This window comes from Polyodon spathula, chromosome 14 (assembly GCF_017654505.1).
Source record: "Polyodon spathula isolate WHYD16114869_AA chromosome 14, ASM1765450v1, whole genome shotgun sequence".
In the NCBI taxonomy this organism is placed as follows: Eukaryota; Metazoa; Chordata; class Actinopteri; order Acipenseriformes; family Polyodontidae; genus Polyodon; species Polyodon spathula.
In genome coordinates this window covers 8,477,423-8,499,258 of record NC_054547.1, presented here as the reverse complement: position 1 = coordinate 8,499,258, position 21,836 = coordinate 8,477,423, and the positions used below count along the sequence as shown (strand labels likewise).

The 21,836-nt window shown below is 37.9% G+C and overlaps 2 protein-coding genes across 7 annotated transcripts in view; one reads left to right on the top strand and one right to left on the bottom strand.

Moving 5' to 3' along the window:
- The first annotated feature begins 273 nt into the window (after positions 1-273).
- Positions 274-8,124, top strand: LOC121327209 (uncharacterized protein KIAA0040). 5 transcript variants are annotated; one of them, XM_041271094.1, is made up of 2 exons: positions 274-294; positions 6,786-8,124. In XM_041271094.1, exon 2 carries the CDS (start codon positions 7,261-7,263, stop codon positions 7,588-7,590), a length of 330 nt encoding a protein of 109 aa, XP_041127028.1. In that variant the 5' UTR covers positions 274-294; positions 6,786-7,260; the 3' UTR covers positions 7,591-8,124. The 5 variants fall into 5 exon arrangements, with proteins under 5 accessions (XP_041127028.1, XP_041127025.1, XP_041127027.1 ...); XM_041271091.1 differs by lacking the exon at positions 274-294 and adding an exon at positions 3,583-3,867; XM_041271093.1 differs by lacking the exon at positions 274-294 and adding an exon at positions 3,888-4,097.
- Positions 8,125-10,820: 2,696 nt separating this feature from the next.
- Positions 10,821-21,836, bottom strand: part of tnn (tenascin N) — a 31,978-nt gene continuing 20,962 nt past the window's right edge. The window contains exons 7-17 of one of the 2 annotated variants that reach the window (XM_041271453.1): positions 20,464-20,727; positions 19,127-19,390; positions 18,252-18,515; positions 17,222-17,485; positions 16,916-17,046; positions 14,333-14,471; positions 13,913-14,064; positions 13,305-13,401; positions 13,033-13,194; positions 12,503-12,666; positions 10,821-11,387 (exon numbers count right to left, since the gene is read on the bottom strand). In XM_041271453.1, coding sequence (XP_041127387.1) covers positions 11,247-11,387; positions 12,503-12,666; positions 13,033-13,194; positions 13,305-13,401; positions 13,913-14,064; positions 14,333-14,471; positions 16,916-17,046; positions 17,222-17,485; positions 18,252-18,515; positions 19,127-19,390; positions 20,464-20,727 — 2,042 coding nt within the window. In that variant the 3' untranslated portion in view covers positions 10,821-11,246. The remainder of the gene's footprint in view (positions 11,388-12,502; positions 12,667-13,032; positions 13,195-13,304; positions 13,402-13,912; positions 14,065-14,332; positions 14,472-16,915; positions 17,047-17,221; positions 17,486-18,251; positions 18,516-19,126; positions 19,391-20,463; positions 20,728-21,836) is intronic. The other variant, XM_041271454.1, reaches the window with a different exon arrangement.

The window sequence follows — 21,836 nt, the reverse complement described above, 5'->3', positions numbered from 1 at the left end:
AGTCATAAAGGAAGTGAACAGACACAATGTGAGCTCTGTAGCAGTCTGAAGAGAGCTCCTGGTACAGCAGTAACACAAATATTCTACCCTACTGACTAATTTGAATAAGCCATCCTTTTCTTCCCCCCTTATGAATTCATAGTTCTGACTTTAACTGCCATTTAGACTTCCATGGCAATTTGCTTTGGAATTAAATTCTTATATTGTTTTGTTTGTTTTCTTTTTTTTTTTTTTTTTTTTTTTTTTTTTTTTTTACTGGCATGTCATATAGCTGGAATTCCAACACTATAAAAGGTAAGGAATTATTTTGCGTTACAGTGATGTCATAGCATTCCAGCAACAGCTACAGAGTTAAGAAACTTGTTATACAGATACAAAATGTATTGCCACGTGCATTTCAAAATCCTATTAGAACTGGGGGGGGGGGATTACCTCAAAGGGAATCTTGTCTGACTAATATGCTAATTGAGCATTAGACATATAGGAAAACCTCACCCTGCTCTATTTTAATTCTTAACCATCCCTTTGATTAAATTAACAGAAACAGTTGAGGCATTCATAAAATATGCTGCCTGTGTTTCTCAGCAATCGGCTTCAACATTTATGTTGGGTGACTCACTGTTTCAATTGCTTCACTGACTGGTTAGCAACAGCAGACAAAATAAACAGTGCACTTTTAAAGTTTCCACAACTAAGAGTCTAGAAAAGTAAACGACTTCTGAAGTCCTTTGAATAGACCCCAGTATTTTCTTTTTTTGGTTTCAAACTCTTTTCTCATTTACAGAACTGATGTAACCCAGAGAGAAGCTTTACTATATTAGATTCCCCATACAGTATATACAGTATTGTCAAAAAATACACTGAATTACACAAAGCATACCATAGTACAGTCAAAAGTACAGATTAACTGGTCAACAAAGTGATTTGTTAAACATTTATGGTTCAGAGAGATAGTTGCTTATTTAAAGCATTGCCATCATCCACTTACTAGATTTGTTTAATATCTGATGTTTCTGCTTAGATAATTTGTTGCCAATAAAAAAAACCACCTGGAACATCTTAAATGCACACACAGCTCAACACAAATATGCTTCAATACCTCACTGCTCAAAATCTCAGCAGCATTTTTATTTTTTGCCGTGTAATTAGTCGGCATGACCAATAGATGTCTAAGCAGAAACAACAACAGAGGATCACACAGAACTTACTTAATAGAATATTAAACAGGTAAGAAATTAAATAAAAAGCAAATGTAAAGTTTGTGTAGCAGGATAGCGTCAATAATGAGACTTAGAGCCATGAAAGCTGCAGTTTAAAGAACTCATGGACATGTTTATTACACAAACAAAAGTCAGGAACAAATAAACAAGCACAAGGGCCAAAAATAAAATGTTATATAAAACAATTCTGGGGTCAGGCTGGACATTCACCTTCACTGATTAAGTTACCACAAACTACCACCGCTAATCCTCGTGTAAATACCTCCCCCAAACAAAGGATTTCTCCTCCTTTTTATATCATTCAATTAAGGCTACACATGTATTATGGCAGGGAGAATTTTAACCCCCTCCCTCCCAACCCAGTAATCCCAACACACACACACGCTATTTTTAGGGCTTTCTCCTGCCACAGAGGCTATCAGGTCATAATTATGAGTCCAAAACAGCACAAATTGTCAAAAGAAAATGGGAGAGTCCAGCGGGGTGAATAAACAGTTATAGGGACCTCACTGCTTAGACTAAGTTTCTTGTCTTGCCTTGCCCTGAAGCTAAAACACTTGAGCTAGCGATTGCTCTGACCCTTAAAGGTTACATAAGGACCTTTTTATTTTATTGTGTTACATGTTCCCATGTGTTGTTACAACTGTTTATGCAAGGTGTGTGTTGTTTTATTTTATTTTTTTTTTTTTTACATTTTGAACACTTTTAAAAACTTTTAGATTGCCTCAAGATGGTTTCACATGTACCCGCATGGACCTCTCAGAACTACATTTCCCATCATCAAATATTAAATAAAAAGGTCCTTATGTATCATTTGAGCTGATTGTGAAATATTGTGAAGCGTCACTGAAGATGAGCACCTGCCATGTTGTTTTGAGGCTGCAAGTGCCTGATACATTTTCAGTATCCTCATTTATGAAATCGCTGGATTTTTTGTTGTTGCATAAACTGTTGATATATATATATATATATATATATATATATATATATATATATATATATATATATATATATATATATATATATATATATATATTACAGTATGTGGGTGTGGCTAAGCACAACTGAAAAATGTACAGCATGTTGTAATTGTGTTGGTTTGTCTGTGTGAATATGTCAGAAATAGAAATCAGGAAGTAGAGCCATTCTCAAAGTGACTAGATATTTAAAATGTAAACTCCAAGGCAGCACAGTAGAGTCAGATTAAATAACCATTGCAAAAGAAACAGCAAAGATAGACTGATAGATGGATAATCTGATATATGGAAAGATAAAAATATGTCAAGTGCCTTATTATTTTCTAAAGGGGCATTACAAACTAAATACAATAAATTATGTATATATTCGGCACAGTCAAGTAATCTACTGAAAGCTAAGGTTCACAAGTGAGTTAAAAAGGAAAGTGGCAGCAACTCAAACAGTAGCCTCACTGAGCACCATGCAGAGCAGCAGTATCAGATCTGGTGTATTGAAATCAGAAAAGGGCTCAAAGGACTCAGGATCCAACTTTGTGCACATGCTGTGCAGAAGATGTTCCCTGAAGCTGGTGAAGGCCAGCTACTGTGGAATTTCTTAGTAGAAAATAACTCAAAGCTGTATCTCTGAATAGCTTCCTTAGGTTAAAGGTTTGTTTTTGATGCCTGATATGGACCATTAGACTCTTTTCACCCTGGTTGTGTAGACAAATGTTTTGGCTATTTCTTTCTGTCCTTCCTTCTTTCTTTTTGTTCTTTCTCAGATACAAATCTATTTGACTTGATGCCAGCTTTCTGCCACACCTAGTTTTAGTCTGAACAAAAACAAATAGAAAGATCACATAGCTGAATAAGCAGAATATCCATCTTTGCCTCCTGTGTCTGTGGGATACAATGATGTACAGCTACCACTTTGTGCTAGTACATACATCCAAGAGCCATATGCTAAGTACAGCTATGGCAAAAAGTTTAGTATCACCCTGTAGAATTAACTTTACTTTGCTTCATAAAACCTTCATGAAACATGCTGAATAATGTTACGGTAACATATTCAATTACAAGTTTTCCATATATAAAACTGACAAAGATGTGAATATTAAATACTGTACTACTATTATAGCTTCTGGTACACTTCTGCAATATAATTTTGTAGTTTATTTAATTACATGATGTTAAATAAAATATCTAAATTATGTTCACATAGTTTTGATGTCTCAATCCTAAAATTGTATGTGTTACTAAATTTGTGGCCATTGCTGTAGACACAACACTGAATAAAGCATGGCTGACTCAGACACCCTGTGTTACTCACAATACCAGTTTCACCTAATTTCCTAGTACAGAGTACTCCACCCTAGTTACAAACCTGTAAATTGCCTGAAGCTTTTCTTTCTCTATGTGGAGTGGGTTGTGCGCTGCTGTGTTTTTTTCTGTCTTAATTGAAGAGAAACATTTGAAATCTGCTCAGAAGCTTTAGTAAATATTGATATTGCAATAATACTATATTGAACATGTGAGTGTGCAGTTTTGATGCAACACCATGTCATTCTGTACCTGCAGCGTAAATACTAAGTCGATAAGGGGTCAATTCTTGAGTTACTTTCACAATTTAAGCCCTTGCTAGCTAGCTTTGGCACACTGAACTCAGGAGGCAATGTTCTGTGACATCACGGGTAAGTTCTGTGTATAAACTAACCACAAGAATGCAGCGTGTCAGCCGCTGAGTGAGGACAGAAACAGAGGGGGCTTTCTTAGCTGCTGGAAATTAACACACATTGCCTTGTCTGGGGAGTTGGCTGATCTGACAAAGTAAGTTGGAGCCCAGGTGAAGGAGAGGGGCATGTCCTCACGAAACATTTAGAGGGAGTGGTGCTTTACAACTGAAACTACTGTGTATCAGAAGGTAAAGGCTTTAGAATGAAACCCCACAAGGCAAAAAAACCACAAAAAAACTGGGTTTGTTAAACGGAAAACATTTCCACCTAAAGGCTGGTAAGATGTTTATGTTTGCCTTCTTTTTTATAATGATAAAGATAAACCAGTGTGTTGTTAGCATATGTTAGCAAATGAGAGTTCTGAATAGCTTCTGTGTTAAATAAAGTGCTTTTGTTACATTAGTTCTAGTCTGGTTGCATTCCCATTTGAAAAAATACTGCATTTCATTTGAATTAGAATGTGTGAGTACCCTCAGGTACAACACTTGATACCACAATAAAATGAGTCAAAGACTTGTACTGATGCCATAGGGAGCTGTTTGTTCAAAGAAATAATTTCTAAGCTATGCTTAGAAAACTACCCTTACTTTTTTTCATTTAGCCTAGTATGCCGTGTTCAGGATCGTACAGCATTATGATGTGGTACAGTATATCACGTCAGTTTAAAATGTAATTGATTAATAGATATAGATTTTCAGATTAGTTCTAAAAGGATGCCAAGAGAAGCTTGAAGTTTGCGCCTTTGTTGGGAAATGGTGTGCTGTTTGGTGAACTTTACCCAGTGTGACTGCCTAAAACAGTTTAGTTTTAGAGACTGAGTAACTGAAACAAGGGCTTATCTCTACAGAGAACAGTGCAACTGTGAAAATAAAATGTATTTATATTTGTACAATTTAGGGTTAGAACTGAGGAGTCATTAAAAACCAGTGATTGTTTGTGGGTTCACTACAGTATCATTGTGATTTTCTGAATAAATAATTAAATGATTAATGTATTTTTAGGAAAGGGCCCTGTTAACCATGGATTTAAAAACACCAGTCTATGTTACATTACAATAACTACATTTTGCTGTCAGCTTGACTTATATAAAGCAAATGTTTTCTGGCACCACACAATAAATTCACAGGAAGTGAAGTCCTAGATGTTGTGGCAGGTTAGAGTCACTCTGAGTCAAAACAAAATAGAAGTTAGCAAAAATGATAAGATGTTTATAGAAATGTTGTGGGAATTCAGTTGTTCAAATGCAGAGAAAAGAGGAAACAATATTTTTTTCTTCCCTGCCACTGAATCATATGGCACCCTTTAGCTTGACCCAGTTGTGCTAATGGCAGTTTTGAAGACAGGTGGTCTCTGTGGACTCCTATAGCAGGTATAGAGCAATGTGGACAGACATAGTCCTGAGCTTCAACAGACAATGGCCTGCCAGCGAGATCTATCACAGATCTATCCCAGATTTCTAACTCCAGCTGGGGTACAGGCCTACCCTCTAGATCAATGCTGTCCACACCTCCTATCAAAACAATACAGAAAAAGAAGAAAACTGTACATAACCCATGTTTGTACTGTAAAGCCAATTACCCCAATACCCTGCAAGAATGTAGGTTAATAAAACTCACAAATGAGTTTTGAACAAATCACACAAAGGTTGTAGCTTTAGATTTGAATTTTTTAGCTGGGGCTTTATTTCCTCCAACAGTGTCTAAACTTATCTTTTGAGCTTTAGGTATTATACTTCCTGACTTTGCCCTCTTGCATAGCATAAAAGGACATTCAAGGTACAAATATTAAACTTCCAAAGTTTCCCAAGCAAGGTGTGATAGAGAGGTTTATTCTGTGGACTACATAGAAAGCCAACATCCTTAGGCTCTCTTAGTTTTGGTTTCCATTCTCTGTCAAATTAACCAGAGGCAAGGCTCTGTAGAGTGTCAGTACTAAATCCACATCATTCTGCAGATGGGCTTTCTTAAGCTATTTAACTAAATCCCAGGACAAAACCAATAATATCATTTTTGTTTTAAAAGAGCATTCATGTCAGCAATAATATCAGGAAACATGTGAGCCTATTAAAGAAATTTAACTTCAACAGTCAAGTACTTGACATTATACCTTCTCAAGACTTTTCTGTCAGTTTTTTTTTTTTTTTTTTTTTTTTTTTAACAGATGACCTGAAGGAGATCTATTTTTTTTAACGGTTTCCTATTGTTGTGGTTGAGTCTTGACAGGGAGGGAGATGTGTGAGAGCAGATGCTGCCTGTTCACACATTTGTTATAGATAGCAAGGTTCAGCTGACAAGATTATGAAGTCACTCTTGCAAGGAAACACTTGGTAGGCTGGCTAGGTTGCATATTAGAATTCAATTCTGAGAACTTGAAGTTTCATGTCTTGAATCTCAGCTTAACTACTGAGTATAACAACCCTGGGGTGTGTGTGCTCAGTCTTTTTTTTATGTATCATTATATAATTTTTCTGCTGTAAACCACGACAAAGGAAAAGCAAAAAAGACTAGAATGAAGCAAAGCACAGACTGTGAAAAGCATTGCAAAGAATTCCTGCCTTCAAATGATATAGTATTGTTCTCGAGGGGGCCCTTCCTTACACTTTTTCACATCAGTTGAGAGATACCAGGCTCTTATTGTATAATAAAATTGGTTGTCTTTATTTTCTGGTGTGGGTGGTATCTTAAATCTATCCAGCAAATGCAGTTCTGGCTAACAATAAGGGCTAACTAAGCCTGATCATGGGTGGACTGTGGAAGTTCAATCACTGCTCACCCAATAAGAATCAGCATGGAGAGAAATAAGCATATCTGCCTAGGAAAAAAGGGACAAGGGAATAGAAAAATAACAGCTTATATTTTTTTTTCCTCTCTCCATAGAAGTTTCCTTTTTTGAGCATATTCAACTCGCAAAACCTCCTCAAATGTGGGCAGCATGGATTAAAATAGAGCTGGAATACATTCAGGACTTCAAGAACACATTTCCTGACAGACACACTTTTGAGTAAGCAGCTAGGCTAATTCCTGAAAGTAGCCAGCACCCGTGCCATCAAGATCGAAACGGCCATTTAAGGATATGGGCGGAGATGAGGAAATCTAGATTACACTAGTAAGACTTTTTCTGAGGTGACTTGTCCATTGAGGTTGAGTGTCCTTGGATACTTGTGTGTTCAGATGTCCTGCTGACAGCAAGCAGGGACTCAGCAAGACTAACACGTAAGAAACCAATAAGTCAAGTTGGTGCAGCTTACTACCTGCATGTTTTACTTTGCTGTGTCTACCAAAGGCTGGCGGCTTATCATTGTTTCATCAATTTAAAAGCTGAGGATTCATTTATATGACCACGCATTGAAATATGGAGGACAAAGTGCTCTCGTTTTTCAATGACTTGTGGAACATCGCCAGCACCAAGCACAAAGAAGGGCTTTACAACACAGTCTGCCTGGTGGTGTTGCTGGCCCTGCCGTTAGTGGTGCTTGTGACCTCCCTGGTGGTGTGCTTTCACTGCTGCTGCTGCCGACGGCAGCCCTGCTGCTCCTGCTGTGGCAGCCATGATGGACCACCGCATACAAAGATGGAGGTGAAAAAGAAAAAGAACAAAAATCGAAAATCAGATGACCTTTGGATTTCTGTCAAACCAGGGCCAATGACGCCAGATAGGATGGCATTGACTAGCATGGTCTAGCAACTGAAAACCTTGTATGGACCCATGTGGACCTAAGATTTCTTTTTTTATTTAAAAAAAGCTTTTAATGGACTTGGACATTCACACTTTAGCCACCTCACTTATTGCACTCTAAGTGGAGACTTGCGCTTTGTTTCAATGGGAATATCCTAGCTAGCTCCTGCTCTGTTGCAATTTATGTATTCCTTAAATTCAGTATCACATTCAGTCGAGGTTATCAGTATCACAATCAAGGTTATCACACTGTGTTGTAGGAAAGTGTAATTGATGTTTGCTGAAGGAAATCAGTTCAATTATATGAAATCTAACCAATTTCTTTTCAAAATGACATAGTCACTAAGAACCAGGAAACTGTTTATTTATTTTATTTTTTTATTGAGACCCATGAAAATGTTTACATCATCATTTTTAAACTACTAATGTATTTATATTCAGAATGCATCCTAACATTATTCCACTCTAAAAGTGTATTCCTGCAATATTGACTGAGGTACTGTACTATATATAGAAAACTAATTAAACAAAAGAATGATATATTAGAGTGCTCATTGTGCCCTTTCAATTTTAAAAGTTTACTTTTTTTTTTTCTTTTTAGTTAGTACAATCTAGTGAACATTAATTAAGGGCATTAATTAAAGTTATCTGAACTATGGGGTAAGAAAACAATAGTAAAATAATTTCAAAGTGCCCAATTTGATTATAAAGTTATTTTTAATAGTTATAAATGTCTGGTTTGGACTGTGATATATAGTTAAAATAATTAACTTGTGCTTTAATGAACACCCATCAAAGCATAATTCTTAAGCTGGGGTAGTTTGTAAAACATATAAATGGTCATTTTTACTGTACATTAGGTGTCTCTAACTACACTGTGAATACTGTAATGCCATAAATATTTGCGACCAAAATGTTTGGCGAATCACACCCATAAAACCGCTTTTGCTCCAGAAATGGTGGCGATCTGTTGCAATATGCAAAGGATGTATTGTTAAAGGAATTTGATATTTGTACCAAAAGTGTTTGCGTTTTTTTCATACGAGAATATTTAGGGCTTTACAGCACACTGTAGTAATATAGTAATTTCACTAATGGGTGCGCAGGTACATACACTAGCATATTTGATAAAAAAATAAATAAAAAAGTGATTTTACCCTGTATTAACACTTGCAGTTAAAGTGTAATTACAGTTTAGTTAAAGACACTTAATGTATTACCTGTATTTATAATACCAATATGAATTATTTTAAAAAAATAGTAATAATTTGATGATATACTAATGAAATGCACTTTAATGATTTATTTAATGTGATGATAACCATTCTGTACAAACATTGACAAATTATATTGTTTGCCGGTGATGCTAATTCATACAAAAAATACTGAATATACAAATGTATAAAACTATGGTTATGTAAACTTAAAAAAATTAAATATATAGTTGCAAAAAGAGTTGAAATAAAGTCCCTCAGTAAGTCGATCTCAATGGTAGCAGGGCCGGTACATTTTGCTAAAAGTGTGGCCATTACTTGACCTTTCTTAACATTAATGCCTCTATTCATGTGACAAATGACAAAAAGTTAGCTTCCCAGGCTATTCCCACATATTAAAAAGTGCATGTCAGTTTCTATAATACTTGCATAGACTACTCCCAAGAAATGTACAGGCTCAGAATGATCACAGTGACTGCAAGCTTCACAATAATAGATCTGGAATAACTGAATGAAATAAGCAGAGAGAGACTAGAGGAGACCACATTTTCAAAGTAAGATTGCTGCACACATTAACTAATCCAACCCCAGCAGGTAAGTTTGTAACTTTCATGGGAGACGCACATTGAAAATGCATGTAAGAATGTATATGTGGCTGGTGCTGTAGATGTCCTACATTATTCACCTATTGTTTTCTTTGATGTAAGGTTGGTAGGCTTTTGCACACTGTATTGTAATAATGAGGCAAACTAGTGCAATCTTGTTTCTGCTACAAGGTTAATAAACTTCTACCATTGAAATACCTTCTGTGCTGTCACTGTTAGGAGGAAGTGTGATTTACGTAGAGGTAAGAACCACCATGGTTCAGAACCCTTTTTTTTTCACTGACCTCTTTACTGTCAGATATGTTTTACTTCGAAATACACAACTACTGTAAATAAATAATGATTCTCCTTTATTACATGACTCTGTTTACTAATAATATCTCTGACATAAGAATTTTGGAAACTCCACCTCATTACAAGACTAACCTTACAGCTAAAGTATTTCATGATAAACTACATAAGCTACATTCTCCAGGGTCACTGTAGGGCTTGCCATTAAAAAACAATACAAAATCATCTCTTTTCTAGTATGCACCCTTCTACATGAAATGCCATTCCCAATTCTGCAGCTTTTAATGACGTTCTGTACTACAAAGCACTCAGGCGCTTCCAAGGACTCTCTTATACACTTCATTTTACTGGGGCCAACTTCAAACGTCAATGTTTAATATAATATACGTATAAGTAAATGGGTGAATGGTTCTTTCAAAGATCACATTTTCCACAAATATACTCATACTACAGAAAGGACTATATTTAATTAAACACACAAGGCTGTTGGAATTATTAATGTTCAGAGTGACAAATAATACCATGATATGTAATGTAGCATAAGCACATGTGGTTTTCTGTACAAACACGTTTTAACAAGAGAATTGCGCCTTTTTATAACAGGAGCTAAAGATGGTTTTAGAGGAGGCTCTATTTATATTGGCAAGACTAAAAGCAACTTATAAAAAATGGTAGTAGTGTTACATATACTGTATTCCTGTTGGGTTTGTTACAGATAGAGTATGCATGATGCTTGAATTACACCATGTAACAATTTTTTTTTGTTTGTTTTTTGTTCCTGGGTAGTAAGTGTTATTTCCTAACTGCTTATGCCTCAAAAGTATAGAAAATGGCTATTATTCCCCACAAACTTTGCTTTTGTGACCAGGACAGTGATACTTACAGTATAATCATAAATCTCGAAAAACTACTCACTTCTAAATCTTTTGTAGTCATTTTTGTATTACTTTAGTATAAATACATGTTAATTTGGATTCATATGTTGTTTTTTTCTGACTTTATGTGAACGAAAAGACACACATTTGCCCATTTTCCCATTGGAAATAGTGATGTTTTGAAATATCACTGTCCTGGTCACAAAAGCAAAGTCTGTGGGGAATAATAGCCATTTTCTATACTTTTGAGGCATAAGCAATTACGAAATGACACTTACTACCCAGGAACAAAAATTGTGTTACATAGTGTTATAAACCAGGATTTCAAAGAAGAGCAAACGTTCAGCTAAGAAAAATGACATATTTCACATTAATAAATGGCTTTAGTGGTTTGCATAGGTGCCCATGGATTTAGTGGTAATTTATGTAATCCCTGCCACACTTTACAGTATATACAAGTCTGAGGTGAGTATTATGGGGCAGGCTGGCCACAATGCTGGACCAAAGCTAACCACATTGGCCCACAGTTCTCCTGCTGAGCGGGGTGCTAACAATTATAAAAGACCACAAAGTGAAAAGCACAGTGCAGCCACACTACCATTGAAATGCATTCTGAACTGAGCAGTCCTGATGCTCCTAATATTAAAAGCTTATTGTTTTAGTTTCCTTTTTTCTTCTCATTCAGTTTTCCTCTTTCCCCTGCCAGAGAGGGACTTCTTCATCCTCCCGGGCACAGGGTTTTCACTGCGGGGTCTGATTTTCATTTCCACAAAGGGGATGGAGAATTCGTGTCCCTTCCATGGCTCCCAGTTCACTCCCTGTGGGCAGGAAAGGGACCGTTAAACACTGACTAGGAACTCAGCAAAACAGACTGGGTGCAAATAAATAAATTGCTTTTCAAACTGACCCTGCATACTCTTATACTAAATACTTTTTTTCTGCAGCTTTAATGGTGAAAATATTTGCTTGGGACTAGTTGACTAGGCACTTTCCCAAAATTCAAGGTTGTTTTTTTTTTTGTTTTTTTTTTATCATTGCTGCTCCAAGATACTGAACTAAATCATCTGCTTCCATCTGTTGGCCAGAAATGAGACTGCAGTTCTAAATTAATCCACTTGATTGTTACAAAATATCACGGTACAAAACATCTCATTACAGAGTATTATATTACAGATAAGTGCATTTATAAAGTACAATAAAATTAGTAGCAAATAAGATCAAATTCAGGTAAGATGCCTATAAAAGTAAAATCAAATACAGTCCGCACTCACAAATCCGACACTATAAACATTTTGACTTCAGTGACAGTTAAACAAGTGTGACACATATCTAATTATTTCACTTTGGCCTCTTCCAAACCTTGTCCGTTTTTTCAGGGAACACAAAAAATGTACACTGTAAACAATATATCGCCAAAATGACTCTGTTTTCAAATAAGTAGGCTTCCATTTAGATGTGCTGTAGTTAGTTTTGTTGGTACAGTCAGGAGCGTGAACAAGGCTGTGGGGCAAGGAGGGGAACGGCCCCCTCCAATAATCATCTACAAAATATTGATTTCTTCTTATCAATGTATGGCGTTTGCACTTTCTGTCACTCACGTTTGTGTTTTCAGTTTGCACACCTTCCCCCACGTTATGGCCAATTAGTGGAAAAAAACGCACATTTTTTAAATTATGCTATTTTATGCTAAACTGAAAACCTGAAAACTGTTAATATACTAAAGACAAAGCACTTGTGAAGCTGAATCAAGAATTTCAATGCAGAGTTCCTGAAATGCAGTGTGATTTATTTGAACACCACATTGAGCCTATTTTAATGCTCGGGAATTGGACAATACAATGTCTTTGCCAGAACTCTTGAAGGTCTGTAAAGAACCCAACCTGGGATGTTTGTATCCTGATATATTATGACCCTGCTTTAAGTCTAATCTTACCACACTATGGGTGGTTTGTCCATATTGTCCATTCAAGTTGGCCAAGTGGCAGTTCCTGTACCACCACGCTCCATGGTGAGTGAAAGCACAGTTACTGAGGGCAATGTCATTATCCCGGTCCACTGTTGTGAAGGCTCTGCCCTGGTGGTAGGTCATTGCATCACCTAAAACCAAAAGAACATTTTAAATCTCAAAGGAACTTCTCCCGAATGAGTTCACATTTTGTACCTAAATGTTGTATTTCTTGACGATTTCAAGATATTTATGAATAGATACAATGTATCATTGTTAGAAACATACTGTTCCCATATTATTTAGAACTAACATCTCTGTCATGGAAAAAGTTAATTAGCACCCTTGAACTTGGAAGAAATACAAAAAGAAATGTCGAGACAAATTGACAGTTGCAGCCTCAGTAAGGTCCCTGTAGCCATATCACAATGACTGTGCACGTCTGACTATAGTTGTAAGTTGTTTACTCCCTCCTGCAGTAACAAGGAAGCTGTGCTAGGATCTTTGTAAACACTAACCCGCAGTGCCTCTGTAGTTTCCGATAGTCAACTTGTATTTCTCTGTTGCTGGGGCCAATTTAAAGTTGTCATAGATGGCGTACGCTGATTCCGAGCCTGCCCTCAGATCCACCCGCAGCTCATATTGTTGTGAATTTGTCAGGTCGTACATCTTGTCCAGGCCTGAGATATAAAAAAAATAAACATCAATCGCATGTTTCACTGGCTGAATCACTATCCTATTGTTCATTATTCTAGTGTCTGTTATTCTAGGTTTTGTTCTTGGTACTAACCCAGCCAGAATTCCTCATTCATGTCCCCAAAGCCTTGGGTGTAGTTCTTCCAGCGTTTCAAGAAATCAATTTTGCCGCTGTTGCGTCTCTGGATAACCTGCACAGAACACAGACAGGGGTGAAGGGTTAAATATGTATTCTATCATCTAAAAACAACTTTTATATACTATTACGGGACTTTCTAACACACTAATAAAAACAAACACACACACACAAGACTTTCTAACACACTAATGAAAACAAACACACACAAAAAATTATTTAGTCAGTATTCAATCCTCCAGGAATATTCACACTTTCAATAGAATCTGTTGTATAAAGAGTAATATGTAAAACACCCCACACAGGGACTGAATGGTGGTTTTCTAATCCGACTGTGACCTTAAGGTTAGGATCAAGGCTTTTGAATAAAACTCTGATTGACTGTACAAGAAACATGGCTGTTTTTTTTTTGTTTTTTTAAAGGTATTTACTTCCATGGATAACACATTACTAACAAAACTGAGTAGTATTAGTTGTTCTAACTAGTGATTATCCCTCCATCCTTAATAGTGATGTTAGTTGTGGGATAGTTGGGAGAGGGATTGACCAGGTGGTAGTAAACTTACAATCCAACCACCACCATCAGTGGTCATGTCACAATACACCTTCATTGGTTGGGATCTGTCACTGTTGAGGTAGATGGTGTAGATTCCATTTAATGTGTTTCCATTCTTCATTGCCTGAGTACAGTCCATGGGGAAGGGGAAAAGATCTCCGACTGCAACAGAGACAACAGTAAAAGAGGCTCAAATTATGTCTCTACCACACATGGTGAAATTCATGTTATGTATATTTGTGTGGGGGTTATAAAGCTATTAAAAGCACTAAAGCTATTAAATCACTCTTTGGTCATAGACAAAACTCTAGCAATATAAGCAGCTATGAATCAGTTCGATTTGTTTCACTTGGGGTGTCTGTTATTGTCAGATATGACTTTATTCAGTAAGTACTTTACCCAGGTGTTTACATCGATGATGAGGTCTCACCTGTGGTAAACGTTGTCTCGACTGTCTTGCTGCGCATCACTCCTCTGAAGGCCACTAGGCGGACGATGTAGTGAACCCCCTGCTCCAAACCTCCTAGTAGGTAACTTTCATCAGCTGAGCTAAGAGTCTTCTCCTTCTCCTTCAGAGGAAATAGATGCTTACACTCATTAACCCAGAGTAGAGCGTTGAAGGAGCAGCCACAGGCAGACAGATGTCAAATAAATATCATGCAATGAGTAGCCACAGAATAATAAACTACCACTCACAATATATTGAACTACAGTCCATTTTGGATCTGCCCATCACTGAGTCACAACTTAGCTTTGGCCACAACTAAGACAGCAGAAATGATGATTATTTTTTATGTGATAAACATTTCTGATGGTTCTTTGTGTCTTGATATTAAGGAGGCTGTGTGGTCCAGTGGTTAAAGAAACGGGCTTGTACAATGGCTTGAGAAAGTATTGACCCCCCTTGGCATTTTTCCTATTTTGTTGCCTTACAACCTGGAATTAAAATGGATTTATATTTGGATTTCATGTAATGGACATACACAAAATAGTCCAAATTGGTGAAGTGAAATAAAAAAAATAACTTGTTTAAAAAAATTCTAAAAAATAAATAACGGAAAAGTGGTGTGTGCATATGTATTCACCCCCTTTTCTATTAAGCCTCTAAATAAGATCTGGTGCAACCAATTACCTTCAGAAGTCACATAATTAGTTAAATAAAGTCCACCTGTGTGCAATCTAAGTGTCACATGAACTGTCACATGATCTCAGTATATATACACCTGTTCTGAAAGGCCCCAGAGTCTGCAACACCACTAAGCAAGGGGCACCACAAAACAAGCGGCACCATGAAGACCAAGGAGCTCTCCAAACAGGTCAGGGACAAAGTTGTGGAGAAGTACAGATCAGGGTTGGGTTATAAAAAAATATCAGAAACTTTGAACATCCCACTGAGCACCATTAAAGCCATTATTAAAAAATTGAAAGAATATGGCACCACAACAAACCTGGCAAGAGAGGGCCGCCCACCAAAACTCACAGACCAGGCAAGGAGGGCATTAATCAAAGAGGCAACAAAGAGACCAAAGGTAACCCTAAAGGAGCTGCAAAGCTCCACAGCGGAGATTGGAGTATCTGTCCATAGTACCACTTTAAGCCTTACACTCCACAGAGGTGGGCTTTACGGAAGAGTGGCCAGAAAAAAATAAGCAAACACGTTTGGTGTTCGCCAAAAGGCATGTGGGAGACTCCCCAAACATATGGAAGAAGGTACTCTGGTCAGATGAGACTAAAATTGAGGAAAAGGCTATGTCTAGTGCAAACCCAACACCTCTCATCACCCCGAGAACACCATCTGTGGGGATGTTTTTCATCGGCAGGGACTGGGAAACTGGTCAGAATTGAAGGAATGATGGATGGAGCTAAATATAGGGAAATTCTTGAGGGAAACCTGTTTCAGTCTTCCAGAGATTTGAGACTGGGACGGAGGTTCACCTTCCAGCAGGACAATGACCCTAAGCATACTGCTAAAGCAACACTCGAGTGGTTTAAGGGGAAACATTTAAATGTCTTGGAATGGCCTAGTCAAAGCCCAGACCTCAATCCAATTGAGAATCTGTGGTATGACTTAAAGATTGTTGTACACCAGCGGAACCCATCCAACTTGAAGGAGCTGGAGCAGTTTTGTCTTGAAGAATGGGCAAAAATCCCAGTGGCTAGATGTGCCAAGCTTATAGATACATACCCCAAGAGACTTGCAGCTGTAATTGCTGCAAAAGGTGGCTCTACAAAGTATTGACTTTGGGGGGGTGAATACTTATGCACGCTCAAGTTTTCTGTTTTTTTGTCTTATTTCTTGTTTGTTTCACAATAAAAAATATTTTGCATCTTCAAAGTGGTAGGCATGTTATGTAAATCAAATGATACAAACCCCCAAAAAATCCATTTTAATTCCGGGTTGTAAGGCAACAAAATAGGAAAAATGCCAAGGGGAGGGTCAATACTTTTGCAAGCCACTGTAACTAGGGGGTCCCTGGTTCAAATCCAAGCCCAGCCACTGACTCATTGTGTGGCCCTGAGTAAACCACTAACCTCCTTGTGCTCCTTCTTTCAGGTAAGACGTTGTTGTAAGTGACTCTGCAGCTGATGCATAGTTCACACACCCTCGTATCATGTAAAGCACTTTGTGATGGTGGTCCGCTATGAAAGGCTCTATATATTATTATATCTAAATGCAATGATAACAATGGCTGGGTTTAAAGCTGTATATCAAATACAAAATATATATTTTCACATGGTGAATGTGCATTAAAGCATAGCCAAGAAGAGTAAAAGGATGGTAAAGCACAATAATGATTAAATCGGGTGAATCATAGCGTTACTATGGTAATTAATGGCATTGTATCACAATACACTTCCTTAAAATATATATAATTTAAAGCTTTATCTAAAACACCATATTGGGTTCAACATTTTACTTTTGAATCTTTGGAACCAAAACCCCCACATTTAAATGCTCCAACAGACAGTACTATATTGTGATTTGCAGTCTCACAGCTAAAAGGAACCTCACCTGTCCTTTTCCATCTGCCCTCTTGTAAGTAAGAATGTAACCACTGATAACAGCCTGTGGAAGGGTCCACATTACCACTCCACTGGCCTGTTTGACGTCAGTCACCCTCAGATTTGTAGGAGCATCAATTTCTGAAAAATAATCGATTGGTTTTGGATTTGTGCACACATTTTACAATTTTACTGATTTCAGGGCAAGGCAGTCACCTGTAGTAACTTTAGTGGAGGCAGTGAAATCAGGTGTAGCAACCCACAATAGATAACTTTGATGCATTTTATTGTACTTATCAAAGGGCACTGCAGTTACCAGTTACAGCTTTAGTGGAGGTCTTCTTGCTGCTGCGATTTCCCTTCATAGCCCAGATGTAGACAGTATACTCCACTCCGGGTCTCAAGCCTGTCAGCTTGTGGGAGTTCCTGTCTGCCCCCACAGAGATCTCCTGGCTCTGCCCATCAGCTGAGGTGTAGCTGATCCTGTACCCGTCAATGAGAGCCTGCACCCTGTTCCAGGTGAGGGTGGCAGTGTCCTCGGTCACACTCTTGGTCACCAGGTTAGTGGGGGCATCAATCTCTAAGGAGTAGTGAATTTTAACACCATTGATCACAGCAGTAAAAGGCTGAAGAAACATGGTGGTCTCCTGAGCTCATCCCTTAGCTGGATAAGATGCTGCCTGTTCCGGGAGATGTCAGCCATTAAGTAAAGGCAGTTGATCTGCTTGCAGTGGTGTCACTGTTTTCAGGGCCATATACTCTTTGACATCCATTGGGTGCTTCCTGGGCAGGTATGAGTTTTATTCTTGTGTCAAATAGAAAACATTTAAATATGTTTATCTTTTTATTGCAGGGATCTTTTTCATTTTGCTTTGATGAGAGTGGAAGCTCTCTTTCTACACCTTGGTGCCAAGCTTTTATAAAAAATATTTATCACCTAGAACATTTGAAATCCTAGTATACAGCATACAACCCACGAGTACTAACTCAAATAAACTGTTAAAAAGTTGGAGTCAGTTTTGACTCCTAATTTTCTTTTGCCCCTCAGGTTTGCAGAGCCACTTAGACTTCCTAACACCACTTTACAATAATTTAATTAGCTTCTCATTTTTGGATGCTAAAATCTTGGTTCATGCTCTGTGACATCCAGAGAAGACTACTGTAATGTCCTTTTTGCAGGGCTTCCCTAGTCTAGTATCTCAAGGCTGCAGACAATTCTCACTTCTGCAAGCTATCCCATTTTTAAGCACCCTGCTCCTTCTAAATCTTTACTGGTCAGCATATCTAACCAAGAGAATATTAGGGAGATCATTATTATCATTCACATTTCTAGACAAGGCAGTTACCTGTGATAGCTTTAGTGGAGGTCTTCTTGCTGCTGCGATTTCCCTTCATAGCCCAGATGTAGACAGTATACTCCACTCCGGGTCTCAAGCCTGTCAGCTTGTGAGAGTTCCTGTCTGCCACCACAGAGATCTCCTGGCTCTGCCCATCAGCTGAGGTGTAGCTGATCCTGTACCCATCAATGAGAGCCTGCACCCTGTTCCAGGTGAGGGTGGCAGTGTCCTCTGTCACACTCTTGGTCACCAGGTTACTGGGGGCGTCGATCTCTGTGAAGCATTGAAGTTCAATTGATCACATTGATCATGGTGGTATGCAGTAGGAAAAACATGCCAGCCTCTCAGGTAAGTGTTGCTTATCCGAGAGATGACTGCTTCTCTGGCATGGAGGCTGCTCATCTGCTCCCTGAGTTGTGCATTTCAGGATGCTTTTTAAAACTCATGATGGGTTACTGTGATGGCCAAGCTAAAATATATAACTCCTGCCAGCTCTACCATTTGAGCTTATTCTTTAGCTCATCTGGTAGTCCTATCTTTGAAACCAGAAGGCTCTGAGTACAATTCCTGAGATCCCCTGTGAAAGATTATAGTTATGGAGCCCTTTACAACATTGGCATCCTGCTTCATGCATATGTTTCCTTCAATACTAAAGTTTTGTTGCTTACTAAATAATGTCATGAAAAGCCAAGCTAATTGTCTTAACTGCACAAAGTTCAATACATGCAAAGCCTTTAAGAGCCACAGATCATGCTATCTGCTGTCATCTGAAGATGGATTTGAGCGTCTAAGAATCCAGCTCATTCCAACTTTTTAAATGTAAAACATATTTGTTTAACCTGACTTTCCCTTGAACCCAACTGATTTCAAGTCAAGCCAGTTACCAGTAACAGCTTTAGTGGAGGTCTTCTTGCTGCTGCGATTTCCCTTCATAGCCCAGATGTAGACAGTATACTCCACTCCGGGTCTCAAGCCTGTCAGCTTGTGAGAGTTCCTGTCTGCCCCCACAGAGATCTCCTGGCTCTGCCCATCAGCTGAGGTGTAGCTGATCCTGTACCCGTCAATGAGAGCCTGCACCCTGTTCCAGGTGAGGGTGGCAGTGTCCTCGGTCACACTCTTGGTCACCAGGTTAGTGGGGGCATCAATCTCTGTGAAGTAGTCAGTTTAGCAACTGTGTTTCAGAAGAACTCATTGTTCGGATGAGACGTAAAACTGAAGTCCTACTGTAAGTGACTATGCAGCAGCAGCTGTGATGCACAGTTTACCCCCTAGTCTCTGTAAGTCGCTTTGAATAAAAGCATCTGCTAAAAGACTAATTCATAATAATAATAATAATAATAATAATAATAATAATAATAATAATAATAATAATAATAATAATAATAATGAGTCAACTTTGGAATCAGCTTGCCATTATGACCTTTAGATCAAACTTCAGAACAGTCAACAAATGTGACTACTACAAATATTAGAGAAGTGAAACCCTAAGCTATTCTATCTTTAAAATAAACAAGCATGTCATTAGAAAACACCTGATCGATGGATTGTGTCTGCATTTTGCACACTACTTGTAGAAAATGTTAGCTGTGTAATATATCCCAAACTCTGTACAGTGCAATCAACCAATGCCATGAACTTCTCTCTGAAGGATTACTCGCCTCGTGTGATTTTTGAATTTTTCATGTTGAAAACTCAGCTGCTTTCTGGTTTTGTATTTCCACTGATGCAGTGTGAGGTTAGGCTAGCCAATTCGTTTTTAAACCCTGATGGCTCATTGGCACATCATGTGTGGGTTAGCTTGCCTACCACTCCCCCAGCGGATTTGGGGGTTTAACAGACGGATTTAATTCTCAGTGCTGCAAATACAGAGCCTTTCAGACCGAGATACAGAAGTAAATTGAAAAATTGGATTCAGTCACTATGCATTAGCGATTACTATAAATGGCTAGTCTCTATTTACAAGTAAAGGGCAAGAAAGAATGACAGCGATAACACCACAATCATGGAAAAAACTGAAAGATGCCACTTATATCTTTTGTCTGGCCAACTGTATGTCAACCACTCATACCAAATTATTTGCCAAGCCCTAAAGGTCAAATAAGGCAGAGCTACTGTAAATCTACCAACATCCTTATGTAAACTTACAGTTGGTTCATAAGTGCCATGCCCAAATTGCTTCATTTAGCATTACCAAGTTTGTGTCCCTGCAGGCCAATTATACCTGTGATAGCTTTAGTGGAGGTCTTCTTGCTGCTGCGATTTCCCTTCATAGCCCAGATGTAGACAGTATACTCCACTCCGGGTCTCAAGCCTGTCAGCTTGTAGGAGTTCCTGTCTGCCCCCACAGAGATCTCCTGGCTCTGCCCATCAGCTGAGGTGTAGCTGATCCTGTACCCGTCAATGAGAGCCTGCACCCTGTTCCAGGTGAGGGTGACAGTGTCCTCTGTCACACTCTTGGTCACCAGGTTACTAGGGCCGTCAATATCTATGTAGCAGTTGTTTACAGAAAAAAGCATTTAATTTGTAGCTTCAGTATCGTGGCTTATACAGAAACAGGGATAGTAACTCTTGTGACATTTTACTCCAAGTTTAATTGATACTTTAGGTTCAATTAAATAAATAAAATGTCCCTTGTTATCCACCCCGTTATTATACACTGACTGTCTACATTTATGCATGTTAATTAAGAACAGTGTCAAATTTAACATGAGGCAGTAAAATAAATGATTACTTAATGCCCTTCCACTCCTCCATAAATTGCATGCTTTTGGAATAACTATTCCTTTGCAAAACATATTTTTAAAAGTGTCCCCTCTTATTATAGATCAGAGTAGCATATTTGTGGTTTCATAAATTTACAAGTTCTGCTTAGAAAAGCATGGTACATTGATGTGGCAAACTTACTGTCTAATCACTCTGTGTTTATTTTTTTGATGTGTTGAATTTTACATTGCCATTAAAATGATCCACCAGGAGGCAGAGTTGAGACAGCACTGAATTAACTGTTTGTTTTTTCTGTGAGTACATGACACTGTTGTACTGTATAAGCAGAACTGGAGTTTATATATATATATATATATATATATATATATATATATATATATATATATATATATATATATATATAGATTTATCAGATTTTAGTCATTTTTCAAGGTCTGTGTCGAAGAGGAGTAGACAATGTGAGAAGTTTCTTGCTGTAACGTTTTCAAACCACTAAAAAGACATTATTTGAAGTGAACAAGGTGAATGAGTATAAAGACAGTGATTTTTTTTTTTTAAATGAAAAGAAATTGCATCTTCTTTTTTCTGTGTTACTATCTTCCAGTTCATTTAATTGTTCGTCTTCCAAATCAGCATGTCTATTTACTAATCTTTAGATTTTTTGTTGGTAACTGGTCACTCAGTTTTCTAGTTACTGTAGATTTGTAACTGTGAGCAAGATGGTTACCGATACTTAATTTAAATTCTGTGAGGCAGTGCAGTGATTCTGAATATGTGGCTCCTACTGTCTATAATTATCCATCCAATATACGGACAACTGGAACCTACATATACACACACACACACACACACACACAACAGGAGTCTCTG

What these genes read in the sequence shown, in the direction of transcription:
- LOC121327209 (XM_041271094.1), top strand. Translation starts at nt 7,261, where the DNA reads ATGGAGGACAAAGTGCTCTCGTTTTTCAATGACTTGTGGAACATCGCC.